This window comes from Mustelus asterias, chromosome 16 (assembly GCF_964213995.1).
Source record: "Mustelus asterias chromosome 16, sMusAst1.hap1.1, whole genome shotgun sequence".
NCBI lineage: Eukaryota > Metazoa > Chordata > Chondrichthyes > Carcharhiniformes > Triakidae > Mustelus > Mustelus asterias.
This window is the reverse complement of record NC_135816.1, coordinates 64,884,129-64,903,951: the sequence shown is the minus strand read 5'-3', so window position 1 is coordinate 64,903,951 and position 19,823 is coordinate 64,884,129. Positions and strand designations below refer to the sequence as shown.

Genomic DNA, 19,823 nt, shown 5'->3' with positions numbered 1-19,823 from the left:
TGATCCCCTTACCGGAGGAAGGATATTATTGACATAGAGGGAATGCAGTGAAGATTCATTGGACTGATTCCCAGGATGGCAGGACTGTCCTATGAAGAGAAATTGGGGTAACTGTCGAGAGTTTTGAAGAATGAGATGTGATCTGATTGAAATGCACAAAATAATTAAAAGGGTAGATGCAGGCAAGATGTTTCCTCTGGTTGGAACGTCTAGAACCACAGGACACAATTTCAAAAGGGGAAGCCACTGAGGACTTAGACGAGGAGATTTTTGCTTTTTACTCTAAAGTTGTGAATCTTTGGATTCTCCGTTCCAAGAGAATGCGGAAGCTCAGTGACTGAATGTGCTTAAAGTAGAGATTGACAAGATTTCCAAATACCAATGACAAAAGGATATAGGGATACTGTGGGCAAGGCATTGAAGTGGATGATCAGCCATGGATAGTGGAACAAGTTCAATAGGCTGACTGGCCTAAATCCTGTTCCTATGCTTAACTTGAAGCAAAGTAACATGAAGCAGAAGAAATTATTAAATGTTAATAGTGTCATAAAGGTACAAGTGCTTGATAGACAGGGCTAAGTATCAGAAGGAAGATGAGCCAGTTGGAAATGGCCATTTTCAATCGAGTATAGACCTATCCCCAGAGATTCACAGCCCTTAGGGCTGAGGTGAAATATCATCACTAAATGACCGACCACTTATTCCTAATTCTAAATAGAAATGAGAAACAGCCATTCAGCATCTACCCTTTCAAACATTCAGGAATTTCATAGGTTTCAATTAAATTACCCTTTATTCTTCTAAACTCCAGAGAATATAGGCCCATTCTATTCAATCACTTCTCATAACACAAGCCTTTTATCCCAGGAATCAATCAGTCAATAAATTGAATCTTTGTTACATCCTCTCTAAGAGAAATATATCCTTCCTTAGGTAAGGAAACTAAAACTGTAATAGTGGTCTCACCAAAGTACTATATAATCACAGCGCTTCCAACAAAGGTTACTATTCCATAGGTCTTCCTAATCTCAGCTGTACCTGCATGTTAACTTCGTGATTCATGTACAAGGGCACCTGAGCACATTTTTGAGCTCGTTACCTTTTATAAAAAAAACATTTCTACTGAAGTGGGCAATTTCACACTTACCCACATTATATTCTATTTGGCACCTTGCCCAAGTCACTTATCTGCAACCTCTTCACAAGCTTACTTTCCAACCCAACTTTGTATCTTTAGAAAACACTTGATCTCTTCATCCAGGTCATCGATAAGGTCACATAGCTGAGGCCCTTCACGATGTCCCATTAATTATGCCCTGCCACCCCAAAAATAATCCTTAAATTTTTGAAATAAAAAAAAATGTTGGAAAAACAAAGTAGATCTGGTAGCACATGTGGAGACGGTAACAGAGTTAACTTTTCAAGTCCAATATGACTTTTCATCAGTACTCTTTATTCTTATGCTATTTTCTGCCAGTTAACCAATCAATCCATGCTATTAGTCCCATTGTCGTACTCGTCTCATACCTTATCAAACTTGGAAAATTCAAATATACTAAGGTTTCCACCCCCGCCCTTGCCTTATACAGTCATAATGATGGACCAAACCCCAAATTACATAAAGACATATTGGACTTTTAAATAAGACACACATTTTTTAAAATGGACATGGAAGCCAAGGGTGGCTGAGGATGTAAATTCTGAGAATGTAAAATTCAGGGACTGTCTGAGACTTGTGTGTGGGAGAGACCCAATGGAATGTCACACTCCTTCTCCGACAGGCATTTCAAAGGAAGAACCCACGCAAAAGTGAACTGCCATCACCTGTGATGATAATGAAAGCTAATTATGATCTCAGCAGGAATTACATTCTGCAAATTATGTCCCTGTTTTGTGGGTTTTCCCCTTCCAGAAATACACAAGATCTGGAATAAAAAGCCAGCTGAAAAACTTGGTCTGTGGACCAGTGCTGGGTGTGTCAGAGTGTGTGACATAGAAAGAAGAAATGCAACAGCAACTTTGGCAGATTTAAAAAAAAGATCTTGCTCTCTCTGATTGTTGAAACAAGTCAAGTCTGCGAAGTCACTGCTGAAAAGGAAGCAGGACAATTTCTCAGCTAGACTGTAGAACCCTGGAATCTCAAAGCTAACTATTCAACTGTTGAAGTCAGTGCTACTGAAATCACAAATCTCAAACAGTGAAATGTTTCACCGTCTACTCATGGACAAGTCAAAGACAGATTTGTATTTCTTTTAAATTTACTTTTGGACTCACTCCTCATTTGTAATCTGTGTGAACGTATATCCTTGTGTTTTAATATTTTCCATATTTAGTAGCTAATAAACTCATGTTTTAACTCAAGAAAGCCTGTTTAAATTGCCTTCTTTTAAGACAAAAATGTATTGGCACTGTGTCCACAAAGGAAGGGATCCTGTTGAAGCTATCTTGTTGTGACCAAGGGGGGTTGAATGAAGAAAGGGAACCAGTTCATCCCACCTCACCAGGGGCATAACAATTTGGGGTATTGCACCTGGAACTTAACAAATTGAAGATCTGGAAGTTCCGCTGGCCTTCAAACAATTGGCAAGAAGCATGGAGTGGAGACGTTTTGAAATAAAAATAGAGATGGAGCGTTTGAACAAGCTTGAAAATTAACCCTCTGCAAAGTGATTGACTCTGTTGGTGGGATTTACCGTAGGGAAACCTCAGAGCATGAACTCTTGCTTGGCTTTTGGGTTGGGACGAATGGCAGTTGCATTAGGGATGCCGGCTCTTTGTCACTCGACAACTGGAAAGACACTAATTCTATCAAAATGTCGTTGGTAATTTGCTGACTCCGGGGAGGTCAGAACACAGTGAATGATACAGATGATAATCCGCATTAATGAATATACTGGATACAGTTTCTCTCTTCCCCCCCCCCCCCGCGCTGTCTTTTAAATGAGGTTCCCTTGTGTCAAAAACAGAGGACAGGGAAAAAGAGAACATGCGAGTTAATTACAATTTAAATGTAACAAAATACTGAAAACTTGGCTCACTTCCGATGACTTTGGCGCAGCTGATTAAAATATCTAATTTCTATTTCAAACCTGAGAGAAGGTGAATTTATGCACAGCCTGGCCAATCCCCCGCTCAGAGCTCCGCATGGCAAATGAGTCCTTTGGAGCTTGCAGCACAAGTGTTTCAGAATCCTCAATGTGAATACAACCCTGTGGAGAATTCAGAAATATTCATAATTAATCAACTGTTTCCAGAATTTAAAGCTAGGAGTATTAGAGATTCAATTAGATTGGGCTCACTAATTGTAATGCTTCAATATCTCAGCACAACTGACATTCAGGGCAAATGTGAAAGGGTAGGAAGAAAACAGTTCCAGTTGGTTTCCCTTGGGATAACAATGCCTCATTTAAATGGCTTGGTGCTATGGTAAGCACTGACCTTCATGCTTCACATTTGATGAAATAATTTAGTAATGCCAGATAGCATGGCACTCAAAGAAATGCTACTGTGCACAAACAGAACCTCATTAACAGTACAATGAATGAAATATACAACTTGCAGGGACTAAACCCAAAACTTTGTATAAAGGGAACAATTAATTATGGGCCAATAAGACAAACTGTCCTCTGGATTGTCAAAATATAGCTAGGTGCATTCTGTAAGGTTACTTCCCCAAGTACCTGACTAGTGATAGCCCCAGACTTAATTTATATTGAATCCTCTTATTTAGTGGCAAGCACTAGAGGGTGGTTACCGATGGCGATCGATTTTGAGGAAGACATTAAACTGATCCATTCACAAACTTACAGATGACAAAAGGTGTGCATGGGAGTTGGGATTTTAGATCAAACAGGTTCCAAGTTCATTTAGATAAATTGGGAGAATGAGCCCATACATGGCAGAGGGCCCATCAACACAGACTTGTTTCTGGAAAATGTAATGCAGAGGCTCCTGCAGGAGGATACAGAGCAGGAAAGCAACCGGAAAGTCAGAGCCAAGTAAATAATTCGAGGTGCACAATGAGTATGACGAATCTATCCAAAAACAAATAGAGTTTGAGGTTACACTGCTAAGACAATGACTTAAAACACTATACTCACGCTGCACAAGAACCTTCTACAGCCACACTTGGAATATTATAAAGAACTTTATAGCATAGAAACAGGCCATTTGACAACTGTTGATGTTCATGTTCCACATTAGCTTCCTTGTATAAGGCCACATTGATCGAATACAAAGTGCTTCAATCATTTCATCACAAAGCATATATTCATCATTAAGTAAATAAAGTTCAGTGCTCACCCCCAGGCATGGAATGGGATAATCAAGGCTCTAGAAATGATGCAGAGCTAGATAACTAAAAGCATATAGAGGCTTGTGGTTTTTAAAACTGTCCAGATGTGATCATTAAGTTAGGGATATCTTATTAGAAAAATAAAAAAAGGAGAAAATAAGACATTTTTAAAATGACGATAGAATTTGATTCTATGGGAGAAGCAGGGAGAATACATATGAATTGTTAAATGCCTACAGGGATTTCTTTTCAGATAAGAATAGTAAGATATTCTGGTGGTCTCCCAAAGCTAGATTGACTTGGGGGTTAACATCATTATTCTCTGCAAGCTACATACATGATAGCACAGCAACCAAGATGTACCAAGCAGGCCACTCGAGTTGTCCCCTTCAAATTACTATGTTTGCATGATTGCACACAAATATTAGTTACAACATTCAGATGAACAGGCCATGCACAACTGAGTGAAATTTCCCAGCATTGTTTCCTGAATTGGCTTCAGGTTATTTGCTTCTTGAAGGAGCTTCCAAGACTATTTGGGGGGTAGATGTTGTACATGGCTGCACAATATCTGGATACTACAGGAAAAATGCAGTTTCTTGTTTTTTTAAAAAAACTCATGGGATCGCCGACAATGGCAGCATTTATTGCCCATCCCTAATCACCCTTGAACGGCGTGGCTTGAGAGTCCATTTCAGAGTGCAGTTAAGAGTCAATTACATTGCTGTGGGTCTGAAGTCACATGTAGGCCAGACAGGGGAAGGACAGTAGATTCCCTTCCTTAAAGGACATTAGTGAACCACATGGGCTTTTCTGACAATTGATGATAGTTTAATGGTCACCATTACTAGCTTTATAGTTCACATTTATTAATGGAATTTAAATTCCACCATTTTAACTCATGTTCCCAGATTAGGTTGGATGGGTAGAGGGTAGATGATTAGACAAAAGGAGCTGAAGTAATAGGTGAAAACAGGGTAGGCAAAATGTGATCACAACTATTTTCTCGTGTAGAGGATTAATGCCGATACTGCCCAATTGGCCAAATAGAAGTCACAAGACAGAAACAGACTGTACTAAGTTCACGTGAAACGGAGTCTTAAAAACAGATTGGAAGAAAATAGTTACAGTATTTCTAATTTGAAAAAGAGATATAGGAAAGATTGACAGAGGAAATTATATTGGGAAAAACTTACATATTCACAACCACAAGCCAACCAGCAATTAGCTTTACAGCTAATAAAGTACATTTGATGTGTTGCTACTGTTGTAATGTAGGAAATGCAACAGCCATATTGCACACAGCAAGGTCCCACAAAGATCAATGCAAATGACTAGACGGTCAGTTTTAATGGCGTTCTTTCAGGGATAAATGTTGACCAATACACTCGTGTTCATCTTAAAGTACTGGTATGGGATCATAGAAACCGTACAGTACAGAAAGAGGCCATTCGGCCCATCGAGTCTGCACTGACCACAATCCTACCCAGGCCCTACCCCCATATCCCTACATATTTTACCCACTAATCCCTCTAACCTACGCATCCCAGGACACTAAGGGGCAATTTTAGCATGGCCAATCAACCTAACCCACACATCTTTGGACTTTATTCTTTATGTCTACCTGAGAAGGTAGATGGGGCCTCAGTTTAATGTCTCATCTAATGAAATTAAAGCTGTGATCATTGAATGGAATCGAAAAGAATGCTATAAAATGAAACCTTTCTGTAGTCTACCACTGACCTGTGATTCTCCTTTCTCAAGCTCGTTCTCAGTGAATGGTCTAACCCGAAGGTAAACCTTCACTCTATCTTCTGGAGACGTCTCCACAGGGTTTTTCCCCGCATCATGGCAATTTGGTGTGTTGGTTCCTGGTGAGATGACAGAGAGTTCTGGCAACAATTGCTTGTTCACAACGTTCACTGCATCGACAGCAGTCGATTCCCAAACACCAACCTCCTCATCATCGGAGAGTCCATTTGGAGAAATCAGTCCTGTAGCCATTTCTTTTACAGCTTTGTCCCTGCACTGAAATATAAATAGTACAATCAAAATCCTGCCTCACAACATTTCATGCTTTTTCTTAGCAAGTTCGAAGGTGCAGAAAATAGCTTTGGAAAATTTAACCGTAATCCATGAATGATGGATTATAAAGTAGCTTTGTACAATATTATATTCATTCAAAGGATGTGGATGTCACTGGCAAAGCCAGGATCAATTGCCCATCACTGTACAACTGAGTGGCTATCCAGACCATGGTGAAATGTCAACAACATTGCTGAAGTCTAGAGTCACCTTTGGTCAAAGCAGGCAAACATAGCAGATAGTCTTCCCCAGAGCGACACTAATGAACCAGGTGAATTTTAACAACAACCTGTGAGTTTCAGTCACCATTTGTCATTATTAGTTTCTTTTTTATTCTATATTTATTTAATTTGCCACCTATGTCAGACTCCTATTTATTGACTACAGCTCAGCCTTCAACACTATTATTCCCACGAAACTCATCTCCAAACTCCGTGACCTGGGCCTCGGAACCTCCCTCTGCGACTAGATCCTGAACTTCCGAACTCACAGACCACAATCAGTAAGGATAGGCAACAACAGCTCCTCCACAATCATCCTCAACACCGATGTCCCACAAGGTTGTGTTCTCAGCCCCCGAATATACTCCTTATATACCTATGACTGTGGCCAAATTCCCCTCCAATGCGATTTTCAAGTTTGCTGACGACACCACCGTAGTGGGTCAGGTCTCAAACAGTGATGAGAGAGTACAGGAATGAGATAGAGAATCGGGTGAACTGGTGTGACAACAATAATCTCTCCCTCAATGTCAACAAAACGAAGGAGATTGTCATCAACTTCAGGAAGCGTAAAGGAGAACATGCCTCTGTCTACATCAACAGGGACGAAGTAGAAAGGGTCAAGAGCTTCAAGTTTTTAGGTGTCCAGATCAACAACAACCAGTCCTGGTCCCCCCCGGGCTGACACTATAGTTAAGAAAGCCCACCAACTACTTTCTCAGAAGACTAAAGGAAATTTGGCATGTCAGCTACGACTCTCACCAACTTTTACAGAGAGCATTCTTTCTGGTTGTATCACAGCCTGGTATGGATCCTGCTCTGCCCAAGACCGCAAGGAACGACAAAAGGTCATGAATGTAACCCAATCCATCACGCAAACCAGCCTCCCATCCATTGACTCTGTCTACACTTCCCGCTGCCTCGGCAAAGCAGCTAGCATAATTAAGGACCCCACGCACCCTGGACATTCTCTCTTCCACCTTCTTCCATCGGGAAAAAGATGCAAAAGTCTGGAGTCACGTACCAGATTCAAGAACAGCTTCTTCTCTGCTGCTGTCAGACTTTAAATGGACTTACCTTGCATTAAGTTGATCTTTCTCTGAACCCTAGCTATGTCTGTAACACTACATTCTGCACTCTCTCGTTTCCTTCTCTATGAATGGTGTGCTTTTCACTGTATGTTAACACATGTGACAATAAATCAAATCAAATGTAAAATCCTCAGCTGCCATGGTGATATTTAAACTCGCCTTTCTGGAGCATTAGTCCAGACCTCAAGATTAATAGCTCAGTAGCATAACCATTACACTTCCATATTCCCAAAAATCCTGATAAGGGAGAGGAACAAAGAACAATACAGCACAGGAACAGGCCCTTCGGCCCTCGCCGCTCCCTGGTCCAAACTAGACCATTCTTTTGTATCCCTCCATTCCCACTCCGTTCATATGGCTATCTAGATAAGTCTTAAACGTTCCCAGTGTGTCCGCCTCCACCACCTTGCCTGGCAGCGCATTCCAGGCCCCCACCACTCTCTGTGTAAAATATGTCCTTCTGATATCTGTGGTAAACCTCCCCCCTTCACCTTGAACCTATGACCCCTCGTGAACGTCACCACCGACCTGGGGAAAAGCTTCCCACCGTTCACCCTATCTATGCCTTTCATAATTTTATACACCTCTATTAAGTCTCCCCTCATCCTCCGTCTTTCCAGGGAGAACAACCCCAGTTTACCCAATCTCTCCTCATAACTAAGCCCCTCCATACCAGGCAACATCCTGGTAAACCTCCTCTGTACTCTCTCCAAAGCCTCCACGTCTTTCTGGTAGTGTGGCGACCAGAACTGGATGCAGTATTTCAAATGGGGCCGAACCAACGTTCTATACATCTGCAACATCAGACCCCAACTTTTATACTCTATGCCCCGTCCTATAAAGGCAAGCATGCCATATGCCTTCTTCACCACCTTCTCCACCTGTGACGTCACCTTCAGGGATCTGTGGTCTTGCACACCCAGGTCCCTCTGCGTATCTACACCCTTTATGGTTCTGCCATTTATCGTATAGCTCCTCCCTACATTATTTCTACCAAAATGCATCACTTCGCATTTATCAGGATTGAACTCCATCTGCCATTTCTTTGCCCAAATTTCCAGCCTATCTATATCCTTCTGTAGCCTCTGACAATGCTCCTCACTATCTGCAAGTCCTGCCAATTTTGTGTCGTCCGCAAACTTACTGATCACCCCAGTTACACCTTCTTCCAGATCTTATATGAATCACAAATAGCAGAGGTCCCAATACAGAGCCCTGCGGAACACCACTAGTCACAGGCCTCCAGCCGGAAAAAGACCCTTCCACTACCACCCTCTGTCTTCTGTGACCAAGCCATCTAGCCACCTCCCCCTTTATCCCACGAGATCCAACCTTTTTCACCAGCCTACCATGAGGGACTTTGTCAAACGCTTTACTAAAGTCCATATAGACGACATCCACGGCCCTTCCCTCGTCAACCATTCTAGTCACTTCTTCAAAAAACTCCACCAGGTTAGTGAGGCATGACCTCCCTCTCACAAAACCATGCTGACTATCGTTATGAGAGGTATTGAATAAGTACTTTGCACCAGCCTTCACCAAAGAAAAGGATGAAGTTAATACCACAGCAGGGAAGAGCAGATTTGATAGGATAAAAATAGCTAAGAGGTGGTGAGGAATAGCTTGGCATTGCTCATAGTTAACAAATCATTGAGTCAAGATGGAATGCATCCTAAATTGTTTTTAAAAAAAGCAAGGGTGGTGATAGCAGAAACTTTTGATCACAATCTTTCAATCTGATATCAGTGGATATGGGGGTAGTGCCAGAGTGCAGGAGGACTGGTTATATCCCCATTAAATAAAATAATGAGGGGATAAACCTGGTGACTACAGGCCATTCAACCTAATGCCAGGGGTGGGATAATCACGTACGGCTATTGTCAAGGACAAGATTAATTCTCACTTGGAAGAGCATGAATTAATAAGATGCAAACCGGACAGAACTGTTAAAGACATTGCATCTGACTAACCCGATTAAAACACTACTCACGTGATGAAAGGCACTGAAGTGAATTGAGTATGGAATTGACTAAGGAACAGGAGGTGGAGAGGACTGGTGAACAGAAGCTTGCCTTGACCAAAGAGAAAAATACATGACTGTTCCCCCTAAGATTACTACTTCATTGTTCTAAATGACCTTGACTTGGGCTTAGGGAGTACAATTTTGAAGTTTCAGGAAGATATAACAAATGGCAATAAAATAAATATAGAGGAGCTTTGTAGCAGATCTTGGGAAGACAGACTGGTGAAATGGGCAGACACACTCAATACAATAAAAATGTAATTCGTAGCAAGGTAGTATAACAATTTTGAGAGAGCAGAGGGAAACATTCATAAATGTTTGAAGGTGGCAGAGCAAATTAATGAAGTGGCTAAGGAAATGTTACCAGATATTTGGGCTTCAAATACAAAAACAAGTCATTCTAACCTTTACAAATCACAGACTGAACCTCAGCTGGAATACTGTATACAACCATAGGCAACACACTTTAGGAAGGAGAAGGTATAGAGACAGTTTACCAGGATGAGAGACTGCAGGAATGCAGAGACTGGAGACATCAGGATTTTTTTTCTTTTTAATAACAGAGAAGGTTAAGGGGAGATCCAAATAGAGGTATTCAGGATTATGATGGAGCAAGTAGAAAACCAGTTTCCTCGGGCAAGTGGGTCAGTACCCAGCTGTCATAGAGAGATTTAAAGTAATTGGCCAAAAAATAAAGCGAGAAGGAGAAATGGTATTTTTCACAGACAGTTAAGAAATGGGACAGACTGTCTGAAATGATAATGGAAGCAAATTACACAGGAACTTTCAAAAGGCAGGGCTGAGGGAGAAAGCAGGAATGTTTTGATTTGATTTGTCACATTAATTAGTATACATTTAAAAGTATTGTATCTTGCGCGCTATACAGACAAAGCATACCATACATAGAGAAGGAAAGGAGAGAGTGCAGAATGTAGTGTTACAGTCATAGCTAGGGTGTAGAGAAAGATCAACTTCATGCGAGGTAGGTCTATTAAAAAGTCTGATGGCAGCAGGGAAGAAGCTATTTTTGAGTCAAGTGGTACGTGATCTGAGACTTTTGTATCTTTTTCCCTGACAGAACAGAGAATGTCCGGGGTGCGTGGGGCCCTTGATTATGCTGGCTGCTTTTCCGAGGCAGCGGGAACTGTAGACAGTCAATGGACAGGAGGCTTGTTTGAGTGATGGACTGGGCTTCATTCATGACCCTTTGTAGTTTCTTGCGGTCTTGGACCGAGCAGAAGCCATACCAAGCTGTGATACAACCAGAAAGAATGCTTTCGATGGTGCATCTGGAGAACTAAACTAAGCAGCTCTTTAGAGGTAATACGGGCACAACTGGCTGAATGCTGTAAGATGCTATGATATTAACTGCTGTAAACACTGGATGGAGTTTGGCTATGGTATTGATCATCCACTGTCTGATTCACAAGAAAAATAGTGAGTTACCAGAGGACTGCTGGCATCTGTGGAATTGTAATCCCATAGGTGCTACTGTGGCACTGTGACTATGTTACCAGAAGCCTAGACTGATAATCCCAAGAACATGAGTTCAAATCTCAGCAAAGTACTGTTCTGCTCTTTGTTCTTTAGAGAGGCTGGAAAAATGCCAGGGGGATAAAACTGGAAATCAGACTGATGTGCATTGTTAACAAAGAACACTTCCAGGGACTGGATAATACCAATGAATTGCAAGGGTTAAGCAAAGTCTAAACCCTCTCAATCTCAGGTCCTGCTTCACTCATCATTCCAGATATACTGAACTCTATTTAAATGACAATTATCGCAAAAAGTAGAGATACATTAACATTAAAGTGCAAGAGGCTACTGGGGTCAGCAGAATAATTTCCAAATGATTTTCAGATATGTTTGTAAAAATTTTACAGTTCTCAGCCAGAATGAGACAAAGGGAAACGATGGAACTGATCTGCATTCTTCATAAACACGTTTAACCGACTCATTGGATTTCAGTGGGCTGGACCAGGCTTCCCATTTGCCAGTGATCCAAACAACCAAATTCAAATTCCGACCCACATAAAGAATGCTCTCATTTACTCCAGATGTTAAACATAGTGACTTCTTTGGAGCGAAACCAGATGTTGTTTGGTTTGTTTACATCAACCATCACACAATGCAAGGGATTAAAAGTTAAAGTTTATTTATTAGTCACAAGTAGATTTACATTTACTGTGAAAAGGAGCAGGCGGCAGACAATAGCTGACATACTGAACACTACTCCAGCAAACAGCCCCCATCACAAATTTCACTTTATCCACACAATGAAAAGGTTTCAAAGAGGAAGCAGTAATTTGATGTCGTGCGAAGTGATCGTTAGGAGAATTCTATCACTAGGGCCTCTAACACTGCCTGCTGTGACTGCACACAAAAAAAAGCTTTGGACGTTTGAAGTTTTTTGCCCCTTGTCCACAGTGTAAGGTAGTCATTAACTTCCAGCTAATGATCTCTCCAGTGCAGTAAAGGGCTGCCCCAGCTAACGAGCAAACATCGACTTTGACACTGGTTTTAACTCATGCCAAAGCTACAGCACAGAAATATGCTGCCACAGGAAAACAAACCATTCACAATTGACAAAATTACTGCTCGTTTTCTCAGCTACAACTGAAAATACAAATGACATATGAAGTAAAAACAAAGATTACAAAAACATCCTTCAGGGCTTTCAAAATCCAGTGGACTTTCATTATCCAAATCACCATTATCCCTATTTATCTACATTAGTTTAGTTTACATTTAATCACACGATTAGTTTTTAATATTTTAACATTTTCTCATCGTAAGCTTTATTTATACCCAAAGATATGTGAGCTGCCTCCTCCTCAATATCCCATGCTTTACAAGCAATGTATTATTTTTCCAAAACACAACCACTATTGAGTAGCTAGTTATCACAGGCAAGACCTCACAAACAACACAAATTCAAAAATAGTAAATGCTCAAGGTCAGGTAGCATCTGTGGAGGAGAAAAGTAAGGTTAATGTTCCAGGTTGATGACGAATTGTCAAAATAATAGATCATAGAAATCATAGAAACCCTACAGTGCAGAAGGAGGCCATTCGGCCCATCGAGTCTGCACCGACCACAATCCCACCCAGGCCCTACCCCCACATATTTACCCACTAATCCCTCTAACCTACGCATCTCAGGACTCTAAGGGGCAATTTATAACCTGGCCAATCAACCTAACCCGCACATCTTTGGACTGTGGGAGGAAACCGGAGCACCCGGAGGAAACCCACGCAGACACGAGGAGAATGTGCAAACTCCACACAGACAGTGACCCGAGCCGGGAATCGAACCCAGGACCCTGGAGCTGTGAAGCAGCAGTGCTAACCACTGTGCTACCGTGCCGCCCTACTGACTAATGAACTGACTAATCAGATAACGCGTTTTGTATGTTGCTTTAGGGAGGAATGGTGACAAAGACAAGAAATTTCTTGCTCATCTTTAAATAGTGCCATTCAAATGTGATATTTTACATTCAGCTGAGCTACCAAAACTAACAGTCTCCAAGTCTCAACTGACAACACTGATTGCCTAGGTTGAGCTACAGTTCTATAACTCAACTCAAGTCAGGCGAACCAAACTAACAATGAAGGCACTCTCAGCCTTTTGGCTGAGATCAAGCCCAAGATGTGGTGCAATGCCTCAACTTGTTAGCTTGGATCTGGTTTGTCTCACATGTGGGGATCTTGGATTGGATTTTGAATTTGCTTTTCGGAGTAAGCATGGAATGGATTTGGGTTTGTCCAGTCCATTCTGAGCATTGGCTTTAAGGATGGCGTAAAAAAAAATTCAAAAATGAAGGCATTCTGATCCTTTGAAATGTAGCAGAAATCTCAAACTTTCTCCTCCAAAATCAGAGTTTTTAGGAAAATGGAACTTCAGGCAAATTGAGTCAAAATACAGAACAGTTTAATTAAAATGGTGGAAAAGTTCAAGGGACTAAATGCCTCCCCCCTCCGCCCCCAAATAAAGACACCCAAATCCACAAAAGATAGCAACCAGGAGAGGGAATCCCCCTCATAAACTAGGGACACTGAAGCCAATTACAGGCCTGTACGGTCACCCCCAGCTGATGTTAGCCAACTCTGACTTGGGATGTTCCTGGACTGCATCGCTCAGCTGATCACTGAGCCAATTTAACAGCGTTAATATTTAATAATAGATCCAAGCTAATAATTATCAAATTAAACCATCAAAAATCATCAGTTCGTAGGGGGGGAAAAACAGGAAGCTAGTCTTTCTTCTTTCCTTCAAAAGCAAAATGTGTGTCTTGGTAGTTACTGAATGTATTACCACCATTTGTAAGCTGCCTTTCGATCACCCTCTTCTTGGCAAAAGTTGCTGCAAGATTGCACATCTCCACCAGACAGCATGAAAGGCACAGCAGGAAAATACAAAATTCCACAAAGGATATCAGATTGCATAAATCAGCTATATTCTGAAGCTACATTAGCAGCACATAAACTGGATTTGCACACAAAATAAATGCTGACAAAGTTCATTCCTGGTAGATGGCTTGCATTCTTGAAAACAAAACTATGTACATAAAAGAATTTGTATGTGAATGATCTTCATTCAATAATAATTGCTGTACACAAAATCTGAAATATCTGGTGAACTCTTCAGTTATAAAAGTTTGAAAAGATACCATAGATTTAAACCAGGAAAAGGTAACTTTAAATCACAAATTGCAAACATGCTAGGAACACCAAGGGACCATACATACTTGTTTTGATTAATCTCAAACAACCAAACACCAAAAAATTGCATAATTTTATTACTTAAAACTAATTAATTCAGACCAAAACTAAGCAATATTGGATTTTAGAAACTGTTGCACTTCATTTTCCTTTCAGAAGTGTCAGGAGATTGACCTCATGTGCCATCCTGTCCTTTATTTTTAAAGATGGGCATCAGATGCCAGTCTCATCATGCTGACACACCCACACACACCATGTACTAGCTGGGGGGGGGGGGTCTTCACTTAACAGCATATTAGTTGATTTGCTCTGCAGGTCCTGTAGTCACCCAAAGTCCTCATCTGTAAAAGCATCTTTTGGATGCCAAAACTAAAGCTATTTTGCAGTGTGGCCAGGCACAAAAAGGAGCAAAATTTCATTATTTAAGAGTCAACATTACAAGTGTAAACCATCAATTTGTATATAGCAGAAAATTTTAGGCATGCTGCCCATAATTTTCAACACAATTACAATGAACATTCAGAAAAAACATAGGCAGCATGCCCAAGATTTGCTGATAGAGAGTCTTGCCTGCTGGCGAATCCTGAGGAACACAAATTCAGAAAACCAGCTCAAGTGCCTCTTTATATCTTAGCACAAATAAAAACACTGCCTCAGGGCAGAGTGGTTAAAGTCAAATGAATTCTATTATAGATTACTTCCTTCCCTTTTTCCTGTGGTGGCCCCTCTTCATTAAATTGTTTGCCTATACTGTGCAAGATCACCTCCACTGGGGGCTTGCAGTTACTAATTTTGAAGGTTTTAAAAACTAGAATCCCTGGAAGTATCACCTACAGTGATAAAATAAATTTTAAATATACCCCAAAATCACCAAACGGTTAGGCAACTTATCAAACAACACAGTAGTTATATTACTGAACTGGTGAACAAGAGAGCAAGACAGCTGATCAGCAGGATGCAATCAGTGATCCCACCATGCCACATTAAGATTTGACTTGTTTTCAAAAAGTGGAAACAAAATAAGCAATCAGATTGTCAGCTGCCTTTTAGGAAACCTGCTGCCCTCACCTTATCTGGCTTATACATGCTTCCAGTCCCAAAGCAACAACACTTTTGGTTGTTAATTACTCTCCAAAGGGACTAGCCTGGCACCCAATCAAATCAAAACACCCCCCTCATGGCTCATTCAGATCCACTGCCACCTCAGAAAATAATGATGGATAATAGGCATGGGCATAAATGCCAGCCTTGAACACATCAGGCAGCAGAGTGGCAAGCACTGCTGCCTCACAGCACCAGGGACCCAGGTTCAATTTCCAGCTTGGGGTCACTATCTGTGCAGAGTCTGTATGATGATCCCCAATGTCGAATGGGCAAACATGCCAGGTTGGGCGAGGGCAAACCCCCATCCCTTCCGAAAATAAACAAATGCAGCTTGTTCTTTCTGCGGGTGTTGATCAAGCTGCTCTTTTCCAGGAAGGTCATTTATTTTTCTCCTCAGGAGAAATGGTGGTGTGGGGGTTGGGGGAGGAATGCTGTGATAGACCATCATGTGAACCTGCAGCAACACTGACTGCTATGGGAAGGTGGGTGCTGCACCAGGGACCGGGCCCAGCCTGGTAGCTCAAACAGTAAAGCCTCTGGCAGTAATCGGGGTACATTGTGTGTCTGTGCGTGAGGGGAGGGGAGTGCGATCTAGTCCGGTTAACGACAGCTACCCGCTCCCCCCGGGGTATCCGCACTAACCTGTAGCCGCAGCCTCTCCTGTCTGCTCTGAATTGAGGATTACTCGAGACTGCCTCAATTCACAAATACACCCGCGCCGCTCACTAACGACTCCCCGCTTTCAAATAGCGCGCCGCGAACACCTTCCAATCGCCATCCACGTACCAGTGACCTCACTCCGCATGCGCGCCGCCAGGCTGTGACTGTTTCCAGCGCCGCCATATTTTGTTCGGGCAAAAAGGGATGACTTCTGCGGCTGCGCGGGTTCCACGGCTCCTTCACCCAGAGGCTGCCCGCCTCGGCTCTGCAATCAGCGCATGCGCAGTTCCAGCGCCAGGCATTTTAATTATGAGGCTGGAAAGGGTAGGTTGAGGAAGGATGTTTCCCTGGCTGGACAGGGATCAAGAACCGGGGACACAGGCTCAGAATAAGGGGGTAAACCATGTAGAACTGAAATGAGGAGGAATGGCTTCACTCAGGGGGTGGTGGATCTTTGGAATGTTCTGCCCCAGAGGTCTGTGGATGTTCAGTTGTTGGATCTTTTCAAGACAGTGATGAATAGATGTCTATATATTAAAAACATCAGGGGATGTGGGTATAGTGTAGGAAAATGATGTTGAAGTAGTAGGTTAGCCATTATTGCATTGAATGGTAAAGTGGAGTCAAAGGGCTGAATGGCCTATTCTTGCCCCTATTGTGTTATTTTCATTGTGCCACTTTCTATTAATTATTTGTAGAAAAGCAGGTTATAAGATCATGAGAAACAGGCACAGGGATACGCTATTCAGCAGCTCAAGCTGCTCTGCCATTCGGTAAGATCATTGCTGATCTGATTGTGGTTCTAACTCCAGTTTTCCGCCTATCCTCCATAACCCTTGACTTGTCGATCAGCAATCTAACTCAGTTTTTAATATATCCAATGGTCCAACCTCTACTGCTCTCTGCGAAAGAGAACTCCAATAAGAAACAACCCTCTGAGAGAAGTAATTCCTCCACATCTCTATCTTACGTGGGAGCTAAAGCCTTTATTTTCAAACTGAGTCCCATAGCAGGTTGACATTAATTTTAAAAATGTTGTTAATTTTCCTTCAAGGAGATAGATAAAGGAATTCTCCCAAGAATTTTCATTGTTTACTTAATAAATGAGGTGACTCTTTTAAAACCAGAAAAAATGCAGTTTACACATCACCTGTTGTTTTATATCCAGGATGGTCAACTTGAAACATATGTGTCTTGGCTCAAGGTATTTGTGCTAAAGGCCAGGATTAGAGAAGCGTTGATATCTCGGAGTTTTGTGGGGCTGGAAGAGATTACAAAGATAGGCAAGGACAAAAGAAGACAGAAACAAAGGAGGGAAGGAAGGGAGAAGAGAGGTTACACAAGTTGGGAGTGGTGCTTTAGCAGGATGAGGGTTGGCTGGGACTGGAATTAGCCTTTCAGAAGTAAGAGTTCAATCATGAACAAAGACAGAGATTGGGCTCGTTCAGTATTAACTAAGATAGGGAAAGCAAGTCTGGGTATGAACTGGGGAAGAATGCAGTGTAGGAGGGGCAGTGCAGTTGATATAGTCTTCATGGATTTCAGTAAGGCTTTTGACAAGATCCCACATGGGAGATTGATCAAGAAGGTGAGAGCCTATGGGATCCAGTGCAATTTGGCAAATTGGATCTAAAATTGGCTTAGTGGCAGGAGGCAGGGAGTGATGGTCGAAAGTTGTTTTTGTGACTGGAAGTCTGTGTCCAGTGGTGTACCACAGCGATTGGAGTTGGATCCCTTGCTGTTTGTAGTGTACATTAATGATCTAGACATGAATGTGGGGGGTATGATCGGTAAGTTTGCAGATGACACAAAAATTGGTGGTGTGGTAAATAGTGAGGAGGAAAGCCTTAGATTACAGGATGATACAGATAGGCTGGTCAGATGGGCAGAACAGTGGTAAATGGAATTTAACCCTGAAATGTGTGAGGTGATGCATTTTGGAGGAGTAACAAGGCAAGAGAATACACAATGAATGGTAGGACGCGAGGAAGTACAGAGGACCAGGATGACCTTGGGATGTAGGTCCAAAGATCCCTGAAGGACAGATAGATGAGGTGGTTAAGAAGGTATATGGGATACTTGCTTTGATTTGCCGAAGCATAGAATATAAGAACAGAGAAGTTATTATGGAGGTGTATAAAATGCTCGAGATGGCTGGGAATGGAAGTATCCTTTCAGAAGTAAGAACAAAGACAGAGATTGGGCTGGTTCAGTATTAACTAAGATAAGGAAAGCAAGTCTGGGTATGAACTGGGGAAGAATGCAGTGTAGGAGAGGCAGTGCAGTTGATATAGTCTTCATGGATTTCAGTAAGGCTTTTGACAAGATCCCACATGGGAGACTGATCAAGAAGGTAAGAGCCCATGGGATCCAGCGCAATTTGATAAATTGTTAGTCCTCCAAAATGCATCACCTCACAAATTTCAGGGTTAAATTCCATTTACTACTCATCTGCACAGCAGGGATCCAGCACCGATCGCTGTGGTATACCACTGGACACAGACTTCTAGTCACAAAAACAACTTTCGACCATCACCCTCTGCCTCCTGCCACTAAGCCAAAACAAAGCAGAGAAAGCACAGCAGTGTATTGTGTGCAGTTCCAGTCACCACACTATGGGAAGGGTGTGTTTGCACTAGAAAGTGCGAGGAGGAGATTCCCCAGGACGTTGCCTGGGCTGGAGCGTTTCAGCTATGAAGAGTGGCTGGATAGGCTGGGGTTGTTTTCCTTAGAGCAGAGAAGGTTGAGTGGAGATCGCTTTACGGTGCACAAAATTATGAGGGATATAACCAGGGTAGAAAGGAAGAAATCTTTCCCCTCAGCAGAGGGGTCAATAACCAGGGGACATAGATTTAACGTAACGAGCAGGAGATTTAGAGGGGATTTGAAATCATAGAAACCCTACAGTACAGAAAGAGGCCATTCGGTTGAGGAAAAGCTTTTTCGCCAGAGGGTGGTGGGCATCTGGAACTCTCTGCCTGAAAAGGATGGTAGAGGCGGGAACCCTCACAACATTTAAGAAGCATTTAGATGACTTGAAACGCCAGAGCATACAAGACTATGGACAATTGATGGAAAATGAGATTAGCATAGACAGGTGTTTGATGGCCGGCACACACAAAGAGCTGAAGGACCTCTTCCTGTGCTGTGAAACTCTACGACTAAGTGTCGGCACAAAATGTGGTGAAGTTGAAAGATCATATATTAAACTAAGGAGCTTGGATGGGGAAAAAAATACACTAGTGTCAGGCTGTCGTCACTCTGCCTATATATTCTGTGCCTACGCACCTCACTCCACTTCACCTGACAGGAAAAAAGGGGCAGCGCTCCAAAAGCTTGAGATTTCAAATAAACCTGTTGGACTGGTTTATTTGAAAAAACCTGTCCAACAGGTTTTTGACAGACACCTGGTGTGGTGTGACCTCTCAATATGAAATAGGTTCATGGTGTTTGAAAAGGTTGCACAGCTTATGAATTGTGTCTGGAACTGGGGATGTTGTATGTTTTGTAATTTTCTCACTCAAAAATCTGTTAATTGTGAATTAGAAAAAAACTTAAATCTAACCAAAGTATCTATGTTTTAAATAGAAACATTGAAATATTTCCAGGGGAGATTGAGATGTG

The 19,823-nt window shown here is 42.0% G+C and overlaps 1 protein-coding gene across 1 annotated transcript in view; it reads right to left on the bottom strand.

Annotated features, from left to right (window-relative positions):
• Positions 1–16,275, bottom strand: part of kif20a (kinesin family member 20A) — a 42,935-nt gene extending 26,660 nt beyond the window's left edge. The window contains exons 1-3 of the mRNA XM_078231205.1: positions 16,182–16,275; positions 6,038–6,322; positions 3,090–3,209 (exon numbers count right to left, since the gene is read on the bottom strand). Coding sequence (XP_078087331.1) covers positions 3,090–3,209; positions 6,038–6,298 — 381 coding nt within the window. The 5' untranslated portion in view covers positions 6,299–6,322; positions 16,182–16,275. The remainder of the gene's footprint in view (positions 1–3,089; positions 3,210–6,037; positions 6,323–16,181) is intronic.
• Between the last annotated feature and the right edge of the window lie 3,548 nt (positions 16,276–19,823).